This window comes from Cinclus cinclus, chromosome 29, assembly GCF_963662255.1.
Source record: "Cinclus cinclus chromosome 29, bCinCin1.1, whole genome shotgun sequence".
Classification (NCBI taxonomy): domain Eukaryota; kingdom Metazoa; phylum Chordata; class Aves; order Passeriformes; family Cinclidae; genus Cinclus; species Cinclus cinclus.
In genome coordinates this window covers 4934127-4958623 of record NC_085074.1, presented here as the reverse complement: position 1 = coordinate 4958623, position 24497 = coordinate 4934127, and the positions used below count along the sequence as shown (strand labels likewise).

The window sequence follows — 24497 nt, the reverse complement described above, 5'->3', positions numbered from 1 at the left end:
TGAATGTGTAATGGCATTTGATTACTATTTTATTAGCTGTAATTTTAGAAGATCAAAAAGCAGTAACACATTTACCATGTTTACAGATGTTTCCTGGGCAGCACACAGCATTACACTAATGCATTCTCCAACAGGTAGCCCAGAAGACTACTTTGTCTTGGGCCTTGAGACAGAATTTGTTAGCTTTGCAGTCTCTTAACATAATACTCTGAAATCTTCTATGTGGGGGAAAAAAAAAAAAAAGGTTTCTTGAGACCTTGTTTTTTGTGAACTATATAAATGTATATAGTGTCTTTTTTTTTTTTTTTTTTTCCCCCTCTCCTTTCTCTCTCTGCTCCCTAGATTTCAGTTGACTGGCTTTTGTTCTAGACTTGTACTAGACTGCAAGATTTTTGGTAATCATGGGAGGCAATAGCTGTGAACCTTGTCACAGGGAATCTGCATAATGGGGCATATACTGTAGTCTTACTTGGGTGCATAGACAACCTTATTTATGTGAAGAGTAACAGTTGGGCTTTGTCAGTGACACTTTCTGCACCCTTCTGTTAGTGTTTGGTTTTGTCCCAGTTACCGAGTCCTACCTTAAGATTGGGTGCGCCTCTTTCCTTTGATTCAGGGGTATAGGGTCCTTAAAGGGTTCGTCTGTGCAGAAGCTCCAAACGGGGCTGGCAGTGACTTAAGGAGGTTTGTTGTTAAGGTAGGTGAAGGGTTTGAAAGGACCTTTAGTGCCCGCTGGAGTCTTGTACCGACTCGAACAGGCTGGGTGAGGTAGGGCTGCCTGCAGCTCCGTGGGCGCGGGGCCTGCGGCACTGAATACCTCCCCAGGCCTCCTCCGTCCCTCCGAACCACACCGTCGTGGCGGCCGCCGAGACCGGAGGCAGCCCCGGCCGCAGCGCGGCGTTTCGCGGTCCCGGTGGGAGGTCCCGATAAGAAATCCCGGTAAGAGGCCCCGGCGCGCTCCCGGCCGCGCTCCCCCGACGCCTTCACCGCGGGGCGGGGCGGGGTCGGGTCGCGCGGCGGCGGCAGCCGGCCCGGGGGGGCGGGGCCGGGGCCGGGGCGCGTGCGCAGCGCTGGCGCCGAGCGAGCGTTCGGGGGGCGCCGAGCCGTACCGGAGCAGCGCGGGCGGCAGGTAATGCCGGGACCGGGACCGGGACCGGCGCCGCGGCCGCGGCGGGCCGGCTGGGGTCGGGTCCCGCGCCGCTGTCCGGCTGGAGCCCGGTGCTGTCCTCTGGGCCTCGCCGAGGCCGAGGCGGGCGTCCCCCGAGTCACCTTGCCGCTGTGGGGCTGGGCCAGAGGCCCGAGGGGGCGCCGGGCGCTGGCTCCGGCGGCAATTCCTTGTCCTCAGGGCCGCGGGCTGCTGAAGCCGGGACGCGGGCCTGCTCTGAGACCGGGCGTCCCGGGTGGGTCTTGCCAGCTTCTCCGGTTTCTCGGCCGGGAGGCATGAACTTGTGGGACGGCTGCGACCGAGTGTTCCCACGGCGCCGGCATTTCGGCAGGGAGAGGAAGAGGCGCCGCAGCGCGCCCGCTCCGTTACCCGTTGCGTAACGCGGGCAGCGCTGGGGTGGGGGCGGCGCTCGCGCTCCCGGGGCCGCGCAGCCGCCGCCCCTCCGGCTCCTCCGCCCAAGGTGTGGATCATGATCATGGAGTAATGTTTCCGTGGGCTCCGGATCCTTTAAACCCACAAGTACGTATCGAACCGTAGAATATCCTGAACTGGAAGGAATCCACGAGGACCACCGAGCTTCTGTACTGACAGATATATACTGCGGTTTAGTTACTAAGTCACTGAACAAAGAGCGTTTGTATACTATGCTATGTAAATTGCCCAAGTGCTTAATTTTAGGAAGGGTTGTCTGTCTGAAAGCACGACAGTAGCGTTGCATTCACGACAGAGAAACTGAGTACACCAGTAAGTGACTACAATGGTGGAAGACAAGTGATAACTCAAGTACTTCCATATGTTTTGTTTGCGTCATTGTATTTGAGATTAGTCTTTCAGTTTGGTATAAACAAATGGGGGATCAGGGATTTTTGGTGTTGGGTGTTGCAGAGAAGAATATGAACAAATGCATCAGCAGCAGGAACGGCAAAGAATTGCTCTTAAAACCAAATGAAAGGAGCATCTTTGATAGCTCTTGTCTTATGGAGCAGGTGTGCCTTTACATTTATGCAAACTTATTTTAGAAGAGGAAGACATTTTCCGCTGGGGAAGAGTTTGTCTACTTTACTACAGGTTGTCTGATGCAAAATCCCTAAATTGCGGTAACTAACAAAATGTATCATCTGCACTGTAATATTACACATCCTTCCTTTTGACCTTTGTCCTCTGACATAGTTGTAACAGTATTAGGAAATGTACCCCATGAGCAAATTTAGTTTTTGCTGCTCAGTGTGCGCAGTGCAGAAGTACTCACTGACATCTCTGAAAAAGCTTTCTGTGAAGTCACAAGTGCAGATGGAAGTGATAGCTCCCTTCCTTTGGAATTGTTAACTATTGATGTTGTTTGCCATGTGGAGTCCCTTTCAAAATGGGTCTTGTTACAAAAGCAATGTTTCCTCATTATCAGAACAGCAGTAAGGCTCCCCTGAGTTCTTTTTGCAATGTAAGACTGTGAGGCCAGCATACGTAGTTGAATGTAATAGCTGGGGTTTGGTAGTTCTAAATAATGGATTGGCTTTCATAAACACTTTGAATTCAAGCTTGTTTCTGACAAAGTGATGATGATGCAAGGATGACTTTGGTGAACATTCTTTGAAGATCTGACAGTTCCATCTTTGTGACGTACTCAGAGACTACTAATCGTATTTATTAATGCTTTGGATACAGTTTGGATTTTATGCTGTTACAGCTAAGATTTATACAGCTTCCTGTATGTTTCAGATCCAATGGCTGTCCCACCATCATACAGTGACTTGGGAAAGTCTGCCAGGGATGTTTTCAACAAGGGATATGGTAAGTAAGATGAGGATGGTTTGATCCCCTTTCATGTTTTTTCTTAGGTATCTTGAAAATGCCAGTAAGGACATGAGTATATCAGAGACTGCCTAATACCTTATGGCAGAAAATCAGCAGAGCCCTGGAGCATCTATCCCCTTCTGATTCTGAATTTTGGACACGTGTTATGAAAGTACTGCAGTGGCAAAGAGTTTGAGGGGAAGGTTATGAGTTTGACCTCAATATGCACTCCATTACAGTCTTTTTAACCTTCTGATTTTTCTATTTAGAGTCATTAAATCAGAGATACTGATGTAGATTGCTGTAGGAGACTGTATGTGGCAATAAACAGGTTCCTGAGGCAGAGTGATCTTTATGTTAATCAGAATACCTTATTGTTAAAGCTGGAGTGCAAATATTTTCACAGTATTTGCATTTGTCCCTTTTCTGGAAACAGTACTAAAGAGTGTTGATTTTTTGCTATTGATTTTGGGTGCAATAAGGATTTCATTTGTATCCCAAACCCATATGCTACATAAAACTTACATGCACTGTGGTCTGGTCTCTCCCACCCTGGAGTTCAGGCTTTGCTAAAAATCAATTCAAGTACCATGCTTTAATGTCAGTTACTTCAAGCTTTTCTGCCTAGTGCAAGGGCCAGATAGTTCCTTTTTTTTTCAGAGCAGTCAGAAAAGGAAGAAAGCAATAGTACTTCTGTATATGGCACTAATTGAAGTAAGTTGGAACATGTGTTTTTTTGGAGTAGAGGAAAAGAAAAATTAATTCTTCTCATAATCCTTGTAACCCTCAGTATGATCATCTACTGTTTAAACATGTAAATAGGCTGTTTCAGGCCAGTGTATCCTACATGGCATACTTTGGGTATGTTGAAAATAAGCCTTGTTTATCTTTTCAGTAAAACAGGCACTATGTGCTATTTTATTTTCAGGATTTGGAATGGTCAAGTTAGAGTTGAAGACCAAGTCTTCCAGTGGGGTGGTAAGTATTGGGGGCTTTGAACATCAGCAGCATAGCAATAGAAGGACAAATTCCTGAACTGGTAACAACTATTAACTAGCTAGAAGGTGTTGCTTCTCTCTTTCATTTCTCACTTTAAAACTCATAGCTGACTGAGATATTTCTGCAGTAGTATGTAGCTGATGTAGCAGTACTTCTTTTCCTTTGGCGTGCAAGAGTTTTCATGCACCTTGTTGTTACTTTCCTCCCTGTTCCATGGACACATCCCAAACCTGAGTTTCTTCACCTTCCATAGCTCTCATTTCCACTTACGAATGCAATTGAGTTCCCTGCTGTTACTAGTTTTCATAGGATTTTTAGTCTGGAGGGGCTTCTATCCAAAAGGTGAAGGGACAAATAAGCACCAGAGTTTAACTTAACTGCATTTTCACTCATTTCCACTGTGCTTCAAATTCAAGACTTAATTAAAACTGAGAACAGTCCTTCTGCAGTACCCTATATGTAGAATTTGAGAGCTTAAGTAAGGTTTAGCATTCCAAGTAACAAGAATATTCTGTAATCCCCATTTTAATGATGGAGAAGTGGAGCTTCCTTGCAATTTCACAGGAGGGCTGGCAAAACCAAGAATAGGTGTCATAATTTTGATCTTTAACAACAGGCATATATTATTTACTAGATAGTATTTTTCTTAAGCTGACTCTGAATTCTGCATGTCTTACCGCTCAGTGCTGTTCTGATTGGTAAGATGAGTTGCTTTTCAGTCCACTTTGTGATTGTATTTGCCTGAGCTCCCTCCTTTTCTTGAATTATTGTGCAAGTGGTGTAAGTCCTTACTTTTGTATTACTGTATTCTGTCTCAGTTAAGCTTTAGATGATTACTTGCATTGTGTGTCAGGAATGTGTGGGCCTGAGGAACTATGTGGTCTCCCCACTATGGCTCCCTCCTCTTACTGACACCTCTTGACAGGCAATTTTCCTGGCTGGAAGTTTTGATTCTCAAATAATATGCTAATAGTTAATTATGCTGCTGTCTTACTGTGATGGAACATGAACAACTGCATTAATTTCTAAAATGGGCTTTTTCTTTTCCATGCAATTTTCTTTGGGTGTTTATCCAGTTGGTAAGAATAGTGACTATTATGACTTGTTGGCTCTTTATTGCTTTGTTTGACAAGGCTTTCTGTGCTGCATACTAAGTAATTTGTAAACTGTTGAATTGTTTTTAGTTGTGTTGTTATTCACATTGTATGGTTTGACTGTGTCCATAGCTCTAGATCTGCTGTGTGATCCATGTGCGTAAAGCCATTTGCAATCTATGTCCAACAGTTCACAACAAGAATGCTGTAAGAACAGCAAGAGGGAAAACAAGATAGATATGGTATTGGTACAGTTGTCTGTTGCTTCAGGTTTTGAGCTTGTTAGTGTTTCTGATGAGGATTCGGATGCAACAAAACAGTTTTGGGGATGGAGATGAAGTTAGGAAGAAAGCGTGAGATCTAATTCATGAAGGAATACTAATTGTATCCAATTGGGATCATAATGCGATTGTTACAATACAAACATTTGGGTATTTTTTCCCCGTGGACTTAGAAAACAATGGTGATACCTGTAGACTTAGAAAACCACAATGATTGTGTCTGTTAATTAAAACTGCTTCACAGATTGCAAGTGGTTTTGCCTACCAAGTGCATGGCATTCCTGTAGATGCAGGTACCATGAACTAGAAGGAAAATGAGAATTTACGCTTAACTGCTGATGCAGACTGGTGTGTGACATGGAGCCAGAATGAGTTTAATTCTTCAGCTAGAAAAAAATTCAAGAAATTATAGTTTGGCGAGATGTTCTGGTTTACACAGATAAAGACTGATGGCAGCAGACTTCTGTCTCTGTGGCAGTCTGCTTCCAGAACCAGATTTGAGTTCTTGACGCCTGACAGAATGTTTGGCTTTTGATCATATGACAGTGCAGGGGTTTTTATTTCCTTTGGCTTTGAGACAAGTGTTTACAGTCTGTCCTTTGCTTGATCTGAGAAAGAAACAAAGCTTTTTTAATCAGTTACCTGTTCTAAGGTTAGGAAAAAAGTTATTTCTGAATTCTGATGCAGGTTTGAGATATCTTTACACTGAGTTTGTGGAAGTCACATTAGAACACTATATAGCAATTATGTCTTATAGTAGTCTTAACGCATCCTGACTTCTGTCACATGTTTTTGTTAGCTGGCTAGATGTGTTATAACTGCTGTACTGCTGCAGTAGTTCATTAGCATAAGTGTCCCCTCCTGCCCCAGCAGCATCCCTCACCACCCCAAGCTGTGTGGAAGGAATGTGACCTGGCTCCCTAGCACTTCACAACCATTTAAAGACGGTCTTGGTAGCCTTGTGTGTTCTGCAAAGTCCAGAATTGTGAAAGTAATGTACATCCAGGAACACAATCCTGGAATCAGAAGGATCTGGAAAGTCAGGGTTCCAAAGCTTGGGTATGTTGGGAATGGATCCTGCCATCTCTTAAGCACTGCATCTTTCAATATTTAAACTTCAAGAGACACAATACTTGTAAACGTAGTGACAAATTATTTATCTTCCTTCAAGGGAAATATTTGAGAGATGAGGATAACAAATGAGAGCAGTTCTCAGATGCTTCTTAAAACCTTGCTCCTCATACACCTTGAGTTTACTACTGTGGCAATATGCCTGTTCACTGCTTCATACTCAGCTGTGCAGGAAACACTGAGTAGACTACCTCTTGAGCTATTCCAGGAGAGATGTACATTGAGACTTCAAGTCCAGTGAATAACAAGAAGCTCTGATGTGTGGAGGACTGGCGGAAGAGCATTTTAAACAATTCAAAGCTGTTGGTTCCATTACACTACTCAGTGAAGGACCAGCCTAATAGAGACATGTCAGGGTGCTAGGGTCAGGTTACTTTCTGATACTGTAAAGGAGTAAAGGTCTACAATTTGAAGGTGCCATATGAAGAGTGACTTAGCTTCCGAAGTGGAGTTACTGGCTGAGGTAATGAAAGAGAAGTTGTGGGGGAAGGTACTGAAGTCATCACCACAGTATATGAAGAGTCTGAATGACAATAGCATAAATGGTACAAAAAACCACAATGTTAGGGTGCAGTAGTTGGTATGAAAAGCATTGGTTCTCCACAAAACATTTTCACTGCTGGAAGGTGGGGAGCAAATTATTACAATGAAGAAACGTGTAAGATTTTCAGAGAAATGTGAGAAAAAACTGAATTTTTTCTTTTTGCTGTTCATCTAACAGTGTAACTTTAATGTAGGGTTGCTTTTCCTATGGAAAAAGCGTGGTAAAGTTAAGATGGGGGAGCAAATAATTAAACTCCCACAATGAAAAGTAAATTAAGGTGTCAGGTCTTTGTGTAATATGGCTTTTGTCCACCTAGGAAAGTTCTGAGTCTATCAGTACACCTCAATAAATACTCAGAACAGAGACACCAGGAGGAGTAGCATGCTGTGATGCAAAATAAATCATTTTAGTTGGGGATGAGGAAGAGGAGGAGGATGATTTTGAGGGTTCTGTCAAAAGGCCTGAGGGTATGAGTGCTGGCACTTGACAAGTGGAAAAATTGAATGTAATTAAATATAAAGAGTGCTGAAACTCATGACCCTGTGATTAGCTCAGTTGATTAGAGCATGGTGCTAATAATGTGAAGTTCTTACTTGTGGGTTTGATCTCTGCATGGGCCATTCACTTAAGAATTGGACTTGATGATCCTTCTGGTGGGTCCCTTCCAACTCAGACTGTTTTGTGATTCTGTGATACTGTGCTCTTAACAGGAATTCACTGCAACCGGTTCTTCCAATACGGACACAGGCAAGGCTTCAGGCAGTCTAGAGACCAAATACAAGGTCAAAGACCAGGGACTGACATTCACCCAGAAGTGGAACACAGATAACACACTGGGAACAGAAGTTTGTGTTGAGAATCAGGTAAGACCAAGTAGATACTTTGGAAATGTTTTCTGCAACTGGTATGAGACAGTATTGAGTTGAAAAGAAAACACTGGAGAACAAAAGTCGCACAAAAATATCTGGAGTATTAAAAGAAGTTACATATATTTGCAGAACACGAAGGCTGGGAGTGGGGGGTGCTGGCATTCTCAGAGCAATGTGCTGCTAGGTATTGATTTAGGGGTACAGTTACTGCAGTTACAGGTGTGGGGAGTTACCTAGCTGGTTGAATGAACCTGACTATGTAGAACTGTAGATGCTGCAGTCAGGCAGGGAAACCAAAGACAGGTTTTGTAATTTTAAATGCTTTAATGTATAAGCACTCAAGTTTGGCTGCCTTGAGATTGAATATATTTTGTAAGGTTGAAGATGAGTGTTTGCAGCTTGGCACTGCTTACACAGAGGGCTGCTCTCAGAACACAGTTCTTTTTGACATTAATAGGTTTATGCCTTTCACTTAATGCCTCAAGTATAAGGTAATGATGCCAAAGATAGTCAAAATTATGTGGTACTGTCTGCCATGTATGGACATTCATGTTTGTACTGTTACTTGTGCTTTAAAATGGAAAATGCTGTCTAGGTAATAATAAAGGTGGAGGAAGATGAGATGGGTATGTGCTTTGGCCTGTGAAGAAGTACTGTCTCGTAACAGAATATATGTAGATTTTGAGAGAGATTTTTGAGCTACTATATGGACTGTTTGAACTATAAAGAATAAGTAAACATGAAGGGAGTAGTTCTCTTTCTGTCATTATTCTGTGAATAATGTTCTCGTAGTTAGCACTAGATGTTTCATCTTCCCATATGTAAAAATATACCTACGAAGTCTGTGCTGTTAAAGGGCTTCATTGTGGGAAGAAAAAGTCCTACTTTAATCCTTCATCATGCAGCATCTTCAGATTTTGTTGTAAAACATGAGGGAGACATTATGGTCATATTTTGTTTTCTCTTTAGACAGGAAGTAGTGTTCTAGTAGTGGAATATAGCAGATGTCTGGTTTTCTTTGCAGTTGGCTGCAGGGTTGAAGCTGGCTATTGACACTACATTTGTACCAAACACAGGGTAAGCATTTTCTATTACCTTTATCTAAGGAATGGTAGAATTTCCCATAACTTCTAAATCTTCTTATTCTGCTCATTGTGGAAAAGATCCGCATTTATTGGAGATGGTCTTGCAGGCAGTGGATAGTACTTAACTCAGAAGGACAAGTTCTGCTTGAAAGCATTCTTCATCTTTTTGGCCAGTGGCAAATTTATTGTTTTGCAGCAGGTACTAGATCTCTTAACTCTCCCCTTAATCAACTAGGTCTTCATGGTGTTGACAGTCCTAAGGCTGTCAACTCAGTAAAACAGGGTTTTTTTATGATGCTTTTGGCCAGATGTCTGCACACAGTTGAATGAGGAGTTAGAATGGGCGGTGGAATAGCACTTAGCTGTCTTTCTCAAGTCTCGTATTTAAATATGGTAAGTAGTAGAGCAAAGGAGGGGTGTTTATGTCTGAATAATGCAAAAGGATAGATTGAGACTGCTTTGCAAATAATGTTTGGCATTACTTTATTGTTGGGGAGAGCCTGTCAGAAGAATCTTGAGTTTGAAATACTGCTTGGATATGAGGAATTCTAAGCTAAGTCAAAAATGAGACCCCGGGCCTAGGTGTGAGCGACAGGCAGCACAAGTGTTCTGCTGTATCTTGGTTGAAAGAGAAAGTAGGTTGGGGAGAGAATTAAAGAGCTGGTAAAGTTTTGTCGTAGTTCTATTTGAATTGCTATCAAAATCAACAGAGACGTGCATTGGAGAGAGGAAGAGGTATCACAAGAGAGACAGAAAACGGCAGACCAAGTGCATGATGTCTGGAGGATGAAGAAATCTGTTTTCAGTAGAGGAGACTGGTACCCAGCAGTGAAGAAGGGAAAGCAAGCACAGCACAAGGAAGTAACACTGGAGAGAACCAGAGAAAAATTGAAAGACAGGTGTTGCTGCAGGTTTATGGATGCTCCTGAAAGAAACTGATGTTGCTGTAATGCATTACACTTGCAGAGAAGAATTTGAAACCAGATGGGTTTTGAAGCATTAAGGAGAAACTATTTTGTCTTTCTTGCTTCTTGAGGACTGTAGCGAGTTTGAGGTGGTAGGGAGAAAAGTGGCACCATGTGAATATACGTAACACCATTATCCTTATCCTGTGTCCTCTTCAGCAGCAGTTGAGTTTTGAGTAGGGATTGCAGTAGTTTCATTAACTGGCCCTCAGGGACATACATATTGGAATAAAACTACATCTGTCACAAACTTGTATACTAGTGTGGATAAAACTGCATGTTTCTCTCTGCAGGAAGAAGAGTGGAAAGTTGAAGACTTCCTACAAAAGAGATTATGTACATGTAGGCTGCAACGTAGACATTGATCTCTCTGGACCAACCCTTTATGGCTGGGCAGTGTTGGGCTTTGAAGGCTGGCTTGCTGGCTACCAGATGGCTTTTGATACAGCCAAGTATAAGCTTACACAAAATAATTTTGCCTTGGGATATAAGGCAGGAGACTTTCAGCTGCACACTAATGTGTAAGTATTACCTGAGCCTAGATAAACATTCTCAGAGGAGTCAAACTGTAGGAATAGTTAGCAGTAATGGCCTTACGTCAAAGGTGGGTGAAGGGAAGGGGATGCTGATTTGTTTCCAATTAATTTATGTTCAGTATTTTCATTTGCAGTACAACTGGAGTAGGGGGAACTTCCCAACAATTGGCTATCTTGATACCTTGTTTCAGAGTAATTTCGAGGTTTCTACATCTAATATGGTGACGTAAAGGCACTTTATGGTAACTTGTAATTAAAAGCTGTGAGCTTTAACTTCTTTTATGGTGCAAGACAAAACTGCCTTCAATTAAACTACTGTACCTTCTCACCCTCTCCATCAAACAGAAAGTTTCACCCTCAGAAATGCCCAAGATGAAGGAGAAAGGCATGTGTAGCATTGTGTTTGTTTACAGCTGTCATCACTGCGTAGCTCTAGTCTTGGCATTCAGATGGCCTGAGATGCTTTGAAGATGGTGTATTTAAACAATTGTAATGCAACAACATTGTTTTCAGTCTTCTCATTCCCATAACTGAAGTCTCCTTTATGTGTTACTGCACACTGGCTTACTTGAGACAAGCAACCAGGTTATCTGGGTGGGTTGTGGGGTTTTTTGTTTTTTTGGTTTTTTTTGTCAGAACCTCAAACTGTAGGTCTCGGGCTTGGAAAGTCTTGTTCCATTCTGCAAGCAAAACATGTTTTGTGTAAAAAAATAGGAGCAAGAGTCTGCCAGCTCCACCTAGAAAGTAGTGAACCTGGGTTCAGGGAAGTATCGGATCTCTTGGTTCATTTTAGGAAATAATGATGATTGTGGGGAAGGGTTAATCTGAAGAGTTACTAAACAAGGCAAGGCTTGACACACTTGCATCTATTGCAAACAGGAATGATGGCACTGAGTTTGGTGGGTCTATTTATCAGAAGGTTAATAATAACGTTGAGACATCAGTCAATCTTGCATGGACTGCTGGCAGTAACAACACACGTTTTGGTATTGCTGCAAAGTACCAAATGGATGAGAAGACTTCCGTTGTGGTAAGAATTTTGTTACAGAAGTGAGTATTTCAAGCTCTCCTAAATACTGAACATTCATGTTAGGAAGCAGTTGCTTTAACTAGTTGCTGAGGAAGTACAGTGGATTGCAAAGTGTGGCTTCTCTTGTGGTTCAAAATTGAATTGGGACCTCACACATCATACTTGTGAAATTACTGGGGGAAAAGAAATCTAAAATATAATCTTGTCCATAGTGAAATAGTCTGACTAGTGTGCCTGGAATAGTGTGCTAGTGTGGTGCAAAAGGTATTTTAAGAGGTAAGGAAAGGACACGGTGTCCTTTTAGTTCTTAAATCTATAATGTAAAACTATATTATAGTTGCAATGGTGGAAGTTCAGCTGAGCTTACAGCCTTCTCCTGACAGTAAGTTAACCCTTGAAAGTCAGCTGACATGTGTTTGAATACTAAGAACTGAAGTAGCAAGCATTTATGTTTCAAAACAACAATTAGTTCCTGGACCAGTGAACAAAAATTACAGCTGAACAGTACTACTGTAAAGAGCTCAAAGCACAGTAATGCAAAAAAAGGGGGGGGGGGGGGGGGTATAGTTTGCATATTCATGTATTTCTAGCTCATTGGAAGAAAAAAGGGAAATCACTCCTGAGTGATGTGAATGAGACAGGCTCTGAGGGACTATAGTAAGTAGCCCTTTAAAGGATATAAAGACATAATAGAGAAGGCAGTGATGAACAGCATGGCATTTTGTGTAGGCAGAACTGGACCGCCATTTGCTTAAGCTGGAAACTCCTTAGAAAAGGAAAAGATTGGAATGTGCTTCTAATAGAGGTTGGTCTACAAGTAGCTGAAGAGCATTAATGCATAAGCCACCTTCTCAGGGCACTGGAACACTTCTGTATGAATACTTAAACACAGTTTATAAATATTGTGGTTCTTTTTTTTTCTTGCAGGCTAAAGTGAACAATGCCAGCCTCATTGGAATTGGTTACACTCAGACCCTCCGACCTGGTACGTAATTCTCACTCATAGCAGCGAATAGTATCAAGTACTACACTGAGGTTTAATCCAGTCATCTTAGGAACAGAACAGATGAACAAAGCAGCTAGAAGTATTTATGCAGATTCAGAGAAGTAAAGGATGTCTGTGTATGCAAGTTCCTGTGGCAGCTAAGCCACATTAGTGAGATCAGGTACCTGAGGGAGAGCACTCTACAGGGATCTCAGTGTATGATGGTTCTCCTGACTTGCTTTTGTAGGTGTAAAGCTGACCCTCTCAGGCTTGATTGACGGCAAGAATTTCAGTGCTGGAGGTCACAAAATTGGGCTGGGATTTGAGCTGGAAGCTTAACACAACTTTAAGTGAAACAATTGGTGGTGCTCTGGAAGATGAAGGAAAAGTGTACCTGGTGCATTTCAGCCTTAATATTACTCTGAAATTTGAAGAAGTGTGAACTTTCTACTCTTCCCAAGAATGACTTTAACCCAATGCTGAAGGCCAGAGTGTGCCAGCACAACACAAAGGAAGACACTTGAAGGCGTGCATGGAAGTTGTGATGTTTGTGCCACATTTCAGTTTCCTGTATTTTAAATCTGTTCCCCCCCAAAAAAAAAGAAGAAAATCCAACCTCTCCCATTATTGTATTGCATTTTGCATGTCCTATACTTCACAGCCTTTTATAAAAGGAGGTCTCTGTGCTGTAGTGGAAATTTGGGGTTACATCAGAATGAAATAAATTGGTCACAGTCAGAACATAAAGTTGGCATATGTTGACTCTCCTCAAGGTTCCATCCAGCTTGGTTTTTTTGGTCTTTTCACGCAAGTTTAAGCATGGTTAATAGATAATCTGCAAATGTTTTGTTACACAACACCTGTACAAGGAAGATTTCCTTCTCCTGTGGTTTCCAGGATAACGTTCTTACACATCTCGTTTTAGAGACCTACACAGTAACAGTAGCTTTTTCCATTATAATGTTATTGAGGGCATCAAAAAGAGCAAACCAAAAGTTTACACATTTTAGTTAATTTCGTTCCCATAGAGGAAACAAGTATTAAGTAAGTACAACCATTACACTTAAAGAAAAAAAGTGCAAATCAGCAAAGTTAAGAAATGAAGTTCACAGTTCATTAGGAAGGTGACATGTACCAGTGACTGGGTATACACTTCTTGTCCATTGTTCATTAGAAAGCCTAAAATGCAGCAAAACAGGCACAGGCGATGCCTAAGGGAAGATAGATCAGGACAGTATCTGCTGTCTTAAGGCACAATTAAGAACATTTTTCAAGCAGTTAGAACAGGCATTCCCTACTGTATCTTTGTGAAAAAGTGTGAGAAGTGGATACTAAAAGCTAGACCATATGTATCACATAAGCAGTTGGTGACAGTAGAAGGCAGTTGCTATTCCCTTCTGAGAGGCAGCAGCTTTTCACAGTTGGCTTCCCAAAGTAGCGTGGCTTCAGAAGCAACGAAAGTGATTTTACATCTGGGTTTGTTCTGGACTGTTTGTTTCTTCTACCTGAAGCTGCAGCCAGCTCCAGTCTAGAGCCTAAAGAATAAATGAAGTTCAACACTAGCTTACAGTTGAGTTTTCTCTAGAATAAAAGCGAAGCATGTTAAGAGTTTTAAAGGATTTACTGTGAACGAGTTGGGCAATGTAATTTCATGATGAGCCATGTGACTGCTGCCAAGGAAAGACTTAACCTACTTGCACTCTCTAGTATTTTACTCTCTTTTCAATATTCTGCATCATTAAATTAAGCATCCCTGCCCACCACTGTACTGCCACCCAATCGCCCCAAATTTGCATGCAGTTTTGCAATATTTTTGTACAACAGCCAAGTGCTTTACCCCATCCTTTACTGTTCAACACAACAAGTTACCAGTACATGGCTCCCAGTCTTGGCAAGCAGAGTATGTCAGTCAGCAGATTGTGAGGGAACAGGTGCTTCCTATCTGCACTCCTACCCTCCCCTTGTCCAAGAGCAAATTGCAGATTTCAATTAGTGTATTAGTGGTCCCAAAGTTGCACAAGTAGATATTTGAAGCCATGCCCTTCTCCAGTCAACTTACAGAAGAATGAATACATTACCAAGAAACTCTGCTCTTGATCCTTCATTGTGTCATGCATCACGTTTTCTAGCTGACTACAAAGTGTCTGAGATTCCAGCAGTAGCTCCTCACTGAAGGGGACAATTATATTACACTATTAATTTCTACAGCAATTGAAAAAGATGCTGCCTCTGTCATTAAGAAATATTTCTGGCAGATACTCCGCAAAACACCAAAGTTGGTCAGGTCATAGGCTTGCAGTTCATACTGCAACTTAAAAAGTTGGTGCCAACCCGATTTACTGGACATGGGAAAGGAAATGTATCCCAAGATGGTAGTGGGCTCTTATATGTGGAATCACTGCTGCTAGAGAAAAAGCTGAGAGTAGCCTATAAACTTAAGGATGGAGGCAGCAAATAAACAAACCAAGGTCTCTCGTTCCAAGTACTGATCCGGTTCATTTAAGCAAGCCAGAACTACACATGCTTGGTGACAGCAGTTCTCAAATGATACAGTTCAGCTACTATGACCTTACATGACAATGCTTCAACAGCTCTTGCTGGCAGTGTACTTCCAAATGAGCCCAACCATCTCAGCTTTAAGGAAGAAAACCAAAAAACCACCTTTATTACTGAGACAAGGGCAAGCGAAGCTATATATGATTCCCCTTCTTTCATAAGGAAGATCTGCAAGCCCCAGGAAGTCTTAACTACTAAGTAAACCAAAACTGCTGACAATGGAAGCTGAACACAAAATGTAAAATATAAGAAACCCTGTGTGCCATTATTTCACAAAGCAGGAAGCCCAGCTTTCCAGTGCTGGCATTAGCAGCTGAAAAACTCCAGACTTTGCCTCACCTTCTTCTTACAGATTCTGATAAATTGTATGTTCCAGAAGGGACCTGCAGTGGCAGCTGACCCGAGCTACCAAGACGTGATAAGTTCATGCTCTCTGGACTGCCGGTAACAGGACCACGTACTTTACTCTGAAGAAAACACAATATTCAGAGTGCAATTATTTCCACTAGTTTTCAGCAGCTAGGAATATGAGACAATCTGAAACTTGGCTTTAACACTAATTCAAAATAAAGAAAAGAACCACAGGACATACTCAATTTACTATTATTTCAGTAACCTGTGCTACAAACCATACTCTCAGGTTAAAGTGCAGTTCTTATTTTACTTACACAAGCAATTTTCAGCAAGTTCCACAGTTCTTTCTGTCGTTTCTCCTGAAGCCTAACAACTGTTTCCTCATCTTCACTCATCAGATTCATCACTTTCTCCACTCTGGGGAACAATTCCAATGCCTTCTGTTTGCAAACTACAGTTTTACTATTAAAAAAAGTAAAAACTAATCAGAGTACAAATGGGCCACTGCAGTAGGAGAACATTTCTGAAGTTACTTATTTCCTGCAACACAGCAAGATCTCATTAGCTGTATGCACTGAGTTTTAAACCTTCTCTTGCTGGAAGAAAAGATCTTCTCTCAACTGTGAATAAAATCTACAAAGCTCACCTGAGCTGAGCATAAATGACTCGAACTTTTTTTTCAAAGGTCTGGATTGCCTGTAGGAGCAATCGTACTATTTCCTGGCTGTCACCACTTGTCCTCTGATCTGGAATGAAAGTCAGTATTACACAGAAAGGTAGCTTTGTAGGATAGAACGAGAAGCTTCTTAGTGGCTTGTTTCCACTACTGCTTCAATCCTGAAAGTGATCCAAAGTCCAGGATATGCAAGTTTGGGTGGGATGAATTACACTGAATTTTAGCCACCTCCTTCAAAATTTAAAGAACTCAAAAAGGAGAGTTGGGACTGCATCAAAGGAACAGCCATGTCTTTCACCTTTCTTACACAGAAGCAGCAGCATATACTTGGGGCAACAGCCTGCTCTGAGAAGAGCTCCAGAGGAGTTTTGAGAACAGCTTAAAAAGCACCAAGAAAGGAAGGCTGCCCCAGGGTGAAACTGAGTCCCTGACTCCCCTCTCAAAAGGAAGTCTGGGACAGAGTCCACGTGCTGCTAGTGTCTGGGCAGGCCTAGAAGGCAGACAGCTTTCTCAGTGTTCATTACTACATCTCCCAACTTATTATCCACACAAAGCAGTCTGACCTTGAGCTAAAGTGTCCTTTACCTCTTGGCTTCTCTCTCAGTCTTCGGTACAGCTCTCTGGCTTGTTCTTCTCTAGAAGAAAAAGCAGGGAAAAACAAAGGATTTCCAAAGAATCAAAACTGAGAACAAATAGTTTGAGAACTCAAATCTTTTGTATACCCGTCTGCCATTTCAGAGCAATGAGGGATGAGTCAAAAAACATTTTTTAGTGTTAAAGTCCTCCTAAGTCCCCCATAATTTGGGTGGAAAAAACAGCCCTTTTATTGTCCTGTAGCGAGTAAGATTAGCTAGAAACACTTCTGCATCTGAAGCTCAAGGTAGTTCAACTCACAAATCCTCCAGTGTTCCTCCTTGTTTACGACCTAGTGGGCTTCTCTGCAGGTCCACAATGTCTGTCTGCAGGGCCATCATCCTCTTCACTAACTGGTCCACATCATCCTCCTGATAGCACAGTAGAACATAAGCAACAGAACAGTCTCAGAGGCACTACCACTCACATTGGTTCTTCCTTTCTCATTCATATTTCTAAACACACTAGCAAGATGCAAACAGCAGCCTTGGCCACAGACAAATAAGAACATGAGTCATTTCAATTCAAGATAAAATTAGGTCAATGCTCTCAGATAAGACAACTTTCAAGACATTTCTGGGGCTTCCCCAAGATCTCTCTTTTTACCCTAGGCCTTACAACAGAGTGAACTTCATGTAGTACTAGTAATACACAAAAATGGTGCCACGCAAACCCAAAGCAATGTGAAATCTGGAATCGGACATGAGTTCCTACTTAAGGCAGGGACAGTGAAGAAAAAGGGGGAGGAGGGGAGAGAGAAAAACAAGCCACTTTTTCTTTATGATAAGCAGTTAGATTTAGAAACATACCCGCCCACAAAGTTCCACAGCTTGCTCCATCTCTTTCCAGGCAAACAGCAGCTTCTCAGAAGCTACAGGAATCAAAGAAGAGTGACTGGCTTTCTCAGGTTCACAGAGAAAGAGACAGGTGCTTTTGTGAGGACAAGAGGCATGAAAAGACCTGTTTGCCAGATGCTATACTCACTAATTCCAAATTCAATCTGCTCTTTATACTTTTCCAGATCAATTTGGATGCTTGTTTTAAAGAAGTCCAGCTTTGCTTTCAGCTGCTGAGAAAGGGAGGCCATAGAATTCTTCATCTTCGAGAGGGTACTATTGTAACGCAACAGATTCATCCTGCATGGACAAGAAGGTCCTATTAGCATCTGAAACTAAAAATCCACCAGGCTTCCACTTACATCCAAAGTAGATACTTGAGATAGCAGTGAGGACAAATGCAGTTGTGCCAAAGGGCTAACTCTCAGCTTTTCATCAATTGCTTAGAGCTCCAATCATGGGCTTCCCCATTCCAACAGGGTCCCCTTTCTGTCTTCCCTTTCATCAGAGCACAAAGACAGAGATAAGTGTTCTAGAGAAACTGCCACCGTACATGGCTGCTCGCTGCCCCTGCTGAAGCCGGTTACAGTCCTCTTTCAGCGTCCGGATTGTGTGCCAGATCTGACCCCACACTTTCCGCAGCTGGAAAAAGTGGAGATTCTTCTTTGGATCCTGAACTGAGAACAGAGGAGGTGGGGGAAAGAGAAATGTACATATCACCATGAAGCAGGAAAGCTGTGTTATCACAAAACAGACCAAAGCACTGCTTCTTTGAGGGGCATGTTACCACCTGCAAAGCCTAGAGCTGGATAACCCCTGTGCAGTTCCCCCATATATCAAAATCAAACACTTCCTTTTTTCAGCTATTCTGATAAACTGAATGAATGACAGTCCATTTTACTGCTTCTTCAGTCCCAATATACAAAAGCTCCCTCTACTCTTTGTACATGACACAGACCACAGAACATGGACACTCCTCTCAACACAGACCCCTCCCCTTCACGTTCATGCCAGAGGAAGTCCTTACGGATGCAGTCAACACTTTCTGGATGAGGACGCAAGGCCACCTGAGCCTCATAGGAAACTTTCTTGTTATCAAAGAGGAAGAGAAGGTCTGTGTCTGCAGCTGCAGTAGCATTCACCTGCAGAAGACAAAAGACCCGACTAGGTTTTCTCAGGAAAAGCAAGCTTTGGTAACACCCTAAACAGAATAGTCCTCCTCAGCCAAACACACAACACCAAAGGCAATAGGGTGCCTATGCTCCAATGGCTGTTAGGTCTATGAGGATACCATGACAAAAGCATGCCACAACAGCAAGGAGTGCTGTGATCCCAAAATGAGAGCGGTGTATTCTGATTCACTCAAAAGCAAGAAAGGGAGTATGCAGACCCACCTTGCTATCACTTGTGTGTTTAGTGACCAACTTCTGAGAAAACAATGCAAGTCCTGCTTCCTGCAGTAGTTCCTGGTCCTGTTCCGGAATTCCTGTATCTGACTGAATCCTGGCCTTCACACTCTGCAGAGTCTCTTCCTCTGTCACGGGGTAGGTGTGCACAGTTCCCGTAACCATGTTCAAAACATGAAGCAACTGCAAAAAGAGTAGCATGGCATGAGAAAGGCTGAAGATACATTTGTCATGCTAGAGCAGAGATTGAGGGACTGAGACAATGACCACCAACAAACTGTTCAATGCACTTGGCAGACTCAAGAAGTCACTTTGCAGCCAGTTCCTAACATTACGGCAGAGTCCTTGCCCTCCATCAGGTGGGAGAGGCCACATGGCGATTAAATAGCTTCAGCTGTAGAATCCTCTATCAGAATATGGAACTAAGCATGCACAGAAGCTATCCACTACTTCCAACAAGCTCAGGTAGTATCTGTCCTCAAAGAAGCAAGAGGAAAGCACCTGTCACTGTCAGGAGACAGTTCTACAAGTTTCTGTCTCACTCTTTCTCCTACATCTATGATTCAATCCTCTCCACTCACAGGCTACAGGCAACTGCTCTCTAGAAAACTTTTCAGGGTAATACAGACCTATTGCCTACCTTCAAGTTCAAAATGTCATCCAAAGCTTTGAAACACCCATTGGGTCCATATGTGGGATCTGTACCTCTCTGACGTGGGTGCCACATTAACATGAGTTGCAGCCATTTCTCCAGCCTCTCAGACAAAACACTGAGCAATAAAAACCAGAAGATCAGAAGAGGTAAAAGTGCATTTGCAGTACCCATATGGCCTGTTCTGTGTGGGAGGACTGACAAAACTTCCCCCCCCACCCCCCGCCTTCTCCCTCCAACACTCCACCTCTCCTCATCACAAATGCAGTATTTAGAAGGTAGAAACCAGGACACAAGTCTGACAAGTGACAGTAACTTGTGCTGCCTGTGTTATGCACTCAAATTATTCACAGATTAACACAGTAAAGGATTTAATATAAACTTGGTCCTTTTGGAGAAGAATCAGTTCATCTCAGCACAGCAATTTCTGGTACTCACCTGTTTAGATTGTTCGGGCAGGGCAAACTGCTAGAAAACTTGACTTCTCCGGATAAGTCTTCTGAAACAACAATATCCAGCTCACTCTTCTGACGCACTTTTGTATGCCTAGTGCAAGCAAGTATGATGGTGAAATAATTGCCTGCCTTTCCCAGTCTGCATGTTAGTAGGCTCTTAAAGCTACTCCTGACACATGTAATACAAATGCCACTTGGGTTTCTGTTATCTACCCTGCTCGAGTCAGCCCTTATCCCATAGAGCAAGTATCAGGAATGCTGAACTCGCTCAAGTGGGTCAAACTCCTGGGAAGGGGGTCAGCTTCCATAAGGGCAAGTAACATAAGGATATTATCCTCAGAATCAAGGGACCACAATTCTACTTCCTGTAAACAGCAAAGTCACATCAAGCCCACTCATCACCCAGCCACAGCTCACTCACCATTGCACTGGCTGCCAGGTGGGTAGGAATGGCCGGAAGCCGGTAATGCACTCAAAAGCAAGTGTGCCAAAGCTCCAGTAATCCACTGTCACCGTGTACTTCTGCTGTTCCAGCAGCTCTGGAGCCTGGTACAGTTCACATACATGAGACAAAGCCACCCAGCTCTTAGCTTTCTCTATCCCTTAACATCTCATTACCATTTGTACAAATGATTAAAGACATTACTGAATGCTGCCTCTCAACGTGCTTTAAGACCCTTTCAGAGTGAGCAGCACAGGTTACTGGCACTCCTGCTTATTTATAACAGAAGTAGAAGTATTTAGTATTTATAACAGTAGTAGAAGAAAGCCCAGTGTCAGCAAAAAAGCTGTCACCTTTGCTAGCTTCAGCACCACAAACACACCCCGTATCACACAAGTACTTAATCCCAGCCCAAAGCTTGTAACAGTTAATTCTATCCCACTAGAAAGCAGTAGCTGCTCTTCTAGTTGAATTCCTTCCTTACCAAGTACTGCAGAGTCCCAACAAAGGATGTGCATAAGCTACCTTGATCCAACTCCTTAGCATAACCAAGGTCAATGATTTTGTGTATCAACTGAAACACAACAGAGAATAAGAACGCTAAACTGAAGTCCTGTTAAAAGCACATCATACAGCCGAAAGAAAAGGGTCAGCTGTTCAAAGCTATGCAGGAAAGGTGCCAGTAAAGAGACAGAAGCAGAAACGGGAACCCACTGTAGATTCCTAAAACCACGACGAATTTGAAGGTGTCATAGCACACTTAGCAGTTATGCATCTAGCTCCTTCCAAACTTTGTTCAACCAGTACAGTCTGGTTGATCTTAATAGTTCAAAGTCAAAACATCAGGTGTTAACAGATGTCTAATACCATGTCTCAGCTGCATACAGAATACTATTCATCTGACACAGGGATCTGAGAAAGGCATTATCCTGGGCTGAGTGCTCTTGCAGAGGGACCACATGAAGCACATGCATGTTCTTTGTAAGCTTACTTGTCTGTGCAGGGGTAGAGACAACTGCTTCCTGCTTACCCTTTGCTCTCCTTGCTGCAGCACAATGTTCTCTGGTTTCAAGTCTCTGTGGATGATCCTATTCTCATGAAGGTATCTGAGAGCAGAAGCTGAGACACAGAAAAAGCCAGTTGTAAGAGCATAATTAACAGTACCTAGCACAAAGACAGCAAGGACTTGGTTCTATGTAGTAATAAGCAAGGCTGTTATATCAAACCTTGTACAATCAAATGTACAATGAAACACCAAGTATAAGGGGTGTCCAGCATCATAGAACTTTGGACAAAAGCTGAGTTCTCTCTCTTGGTGTTCCCTCACATCCTTCCTGAAAAACTGTAGTAACGCTGCCTAGCTTCCAGTAGGCAAGGACCTCCCCAGACTGCCAACACTTTTGGTAGATGATCAAGATCATAAAAGGTCAGTCCAAAATGGAGTCACTAAGGTCACTGCTGTATATTTGGAGAGTGGATTCAGGACTAAAAGGGTTTGCATAGCTCAGACAACTGAAGGTACTGCTAGCACTTACCAATGTCAGATAACAAGATAAGAATAGCTTCCTCCCGCAAGCCACAGCAATTCTCCAGCTGGTTCAGGTACTGCAAGTAAGCAACACAACGTTGTCTTTCCCTCCTCTATCCCAAGTGAGGCCCACAGTCCCACAAATTCTCAGGGATGCAAGAAGTTTCAGCAACAGCAATTAAATTCTCGAGAAGCACAAAACTCAAGAAGGACTGTAACCAGTGGTACCAGCAATTACAGCTTCATGCCTTGGTTTAATTGTATGGGAGGATAAAGGAGCAGGCAAAAGAAGTCACTGTCACCCCATTCTCATCCTTCTATTTGTTCCATCCCTCTTTGCCATTTCCCCTATGCCTGACAGTATCAACTCCAATCTGAGGCCTAATGTCTGTGTTTTAGCTATAGATTATAGCACAGGTCAGAAAAGCCTTAGGATTAGAACTATCATGTGTTATTTCTTCCTATGACAGACAGGAGTCATTCACTTCCAGGAAGGGTACCGCCTACAGATGCATCTACCCTACAATAGTCTTGGCCATACTCACATACTGTTGCACATCCCTTAAGCTTGCCCTCATTCCTTATGTGCAAACTTCTCACCGTATCACTTGCACCCAAAAAAATACAAAGAGTTTCACAAAGCACTTAAGTCTTTAAAAGCTGAAGATAATATCAAGGACCAAGCCATCAACACCAGTTGATACCACGACTAGAATTAGGAAGCATCAGGATGTGAAAGCGAAGGTTTTGAGGGAAAACTTCAGTAGAAAACCTAGGACCAGATTAGAAACTGATCCATTCCTTGATTACCACCCCAGGGACCTCACCTTGCGGAGGTCTCCTCCTTGGCAATACTCCATGGCCAACAATGGCAAGTCATTAGGTGCAAGCTTCTGCATCCCTTCAGGGACATCACGGGCAGCCACCACATTGGGATGGTTCAATCTGTGGAACAAAAATTAGGCAAGGACACATGATGTTCTTCAACTGCTATACAGTTTCACATACTCATGGTCATCACTCAAAATCCCTACATGGTCATAAATCCTTCTAGAAACCGAATTAGTGAATCCTAAAGGTTTGCATCTCTCATGGATCTAGACTCATTCCAACTCCGGACATTTCACGTGCAAGACAGTGTGTTTCATCAACACGTAGGCACTACAGATCTGTCTAGAAGGTACAGCAACAAGCCTTGCAAAGGAGTGCAAGGCAGTCTGTTGCCAGCGCCTGGAAAAGACCCAAACCGCAGTCGGACCACTACACCCGTAAATGTTAATCCAACACCCCAAGGCACTGCCCCAGCACAGATGTTAAGTCAGGCAAAGCAGCGGCTAGGCAGCAGAGTTGTTGTAGCGCTGAGGGCACGGCAGCGAAGCCGAAGACGGCAGCGTGAGAACCAAGAGTCTCACGCAGCACAACGTGAAGTTTCCTTACGCATGAACCTCCACGCAGTTGCCGCCGCAGGGAACCGGGCACGTCCCGGAAGGGGCTCCCTCGGCGGCCGAAAGCCGCTCCCACCCTTTCCCTCAGCGCGCCCGCCAGATCCGCGCTCCAGCGCCGTCCCCGCCACGCGTCGCGGGCACCGACGCGACACCGCGCAGCGACCCCCCCGCACGGCCCGGCCCGGCCCGGCCCGCCTCACCTCTTCATGATCTGTATTTCCAGCGCCCAGCGGTCGCGGTTGCGCGGGCTCAGCTCCTGCCGGCACTGCTTAATGGCCACCTGCTCGCCGGTTTCCTGCGGACAAAGCAAGGGTTGGGCTGAGCACGGGTCTCGAGCCGGGGCGCCGCGGGCCCGGCCACCGCTTACCTTGTTGTGCCAGCGGATGACGTTGCCGAAGCCGCCGGTGCCGAGGCGCTCCCGCATCTCCCAGGGCCCGCAGGTCAGCGCCTGCAGCGCGGGCGGCCGGCTCATGGCGGGCTCGGCTCCGCTCGGCTCCGCTCGGCTCCGCGGGACCCGCGCTTCCGGCTCCGGCGCGAGCGCCCGCCCGCCCTTAAAGGGGACGCGCGGGGCCGGCGCTCGGCCCGATCGGGGCCGCCCCGGCGAGGAGCGGGGGAGTCGCGCTCGTCCGGGCCGCGATAGCGCGTGGAGGGGCTCGGGATGAGAGGAGAGTACAGCTCGTGGGCTGTGTAAGTAAAACTGCAGAGTTGCCGTCTTCTTCCCGCAGCATCTCCAAAACTTGCCAATCCGGAACGCGCCGTTTGCGTTTCCCACCGCACCGCCCGAGCCAAAGCCGGGTTCGGGTACTTCTTCCTGCTGGGCTGGCTTCCTCCTGAGGTGCTCTACTGCCACTGCACGGGGGTGGAAGATGCACTCCAAGACCTACCACAACTTCAGTCGCCTGCGCTGGCCCTGCCAAAGCCGCCGGGGTCCCGTCAGGGTGACACGGGCCTGCTGTGTGATGCCGTGATGCCACGCTTCGTCACTGACATTAAACAGTCGTGATGAAATTATCCCAAGAATCAACTTAGAGAAAAGCCA

The 24497-nt window shown here is 44.0% G+C and overlaps 2 protein-coding genes across 8 annotated transcripts; one reads left to right on the top strand and one right to left on the bottom strand.

The window, feature by feature from the left end:
- Nucleotides 1-2884: 2884 nt before the first annotated feature.
- On the top strand, nucleotides 2885-13242 carry VDAC3 (voltage dependent anion channel 3). Of its 5 annotated transcripts, XM_062510452.1 has the most exons (9): nucleotides 2887-2953; nucleotides 3885-3934; nucleotides 5032-5034; nucleotides 7716-7868; nucleotides 8899-8951; nucleotides 10218-10445; nucleotides 11340-11490; nucleotides 12418-12475; nucleotides 12723-13242. In XM_062510452.1, the coding sequence occupies exons 1-9, from the start codon at nucleotides 2887-2889 to the stop codon at nucleotides 12812-12814; spliced, it is 855 nt and encodes a 284-aa protein (XP_062366436.1). In that variant the 3' UTR covers nucleotides 12815-13242. The 5 variants fall into 5 exon arrangements, with proteins under 5 accessions (XP_062366437.1, XP_062366435.1, XP_062366439.1 ...); XM_062510453.1 differs by lacking the exon at nucleotides 5032-5034 and having other exon boundaries at nucleotides 2885-2953; nucleotides 11340-11379; XM_062510451.1 differs by lacking the exon at nucleotides 5032-5034 and having other exon boundaries at nucleotides 2885-2953.
- A 127-nt stretch (nucleotides 13243-13369) lies between these two features.
- Nucleotides 13370-23944, bottom strand: IKBKB (inhibitor of nuclear factor kappa B kinase subunit beta). 3 transcript variants are annotated; one of them, XM_062510449.1, is made up of 21 exons: nucleotides 23826-23944; nucleotides 23659-23753; nucleotides 22841-22958; nucleotides 22021-22090; nucleotides 21516-21604; nucleotides 20970-21059; nucleotides 20465-20589; nucleotides 20027-20134; nucleotides 19577-19706; nucleotides 18925-19119; nucleotides 18558-18672; nucleotides 18084-18207; nucleotides 17679-17830; nucleotides 17504-17565; nucleotides 16956-17065; nucleotides 16647-16696; nucleotides 16032-16131; nucleotides 15700-15847; nucleotides 15371-15498; nucleotides 14554-14644; nucleotides 13370-14010 (listed from the first exon to the last, which is right to left on the bottom strand). In XM_062510449.1, the coding sequence occupies exons 1-21, from the start codon at nucleotides 23928-23930 to the stop codon at nucleotides 13942-13944; spliced, it is 2274 nt and encodes a 757-aa protein (XP_062366433.1). In that variant the 5' UTR covers nucleotides 23931-23944; the 3' UTR covers nucleotides 13370-13941. The 3 variants fall into 3 exon arrangements, with proteins under 3 accessions (XP_062366433.1, XP_062366431.1, XP_062366432.1); XM_062510447.1 differs by having other exon boundaries at nucleotides 23659-23917; XM_062510448.1 differs by lacking the exon at nucleotides 13370-14010 and having other exon boundaries at nucleotides 14359-14644.
- Between the last annotated feature and the right edge of the window lie 553 nt (nucleotides 23945-24497).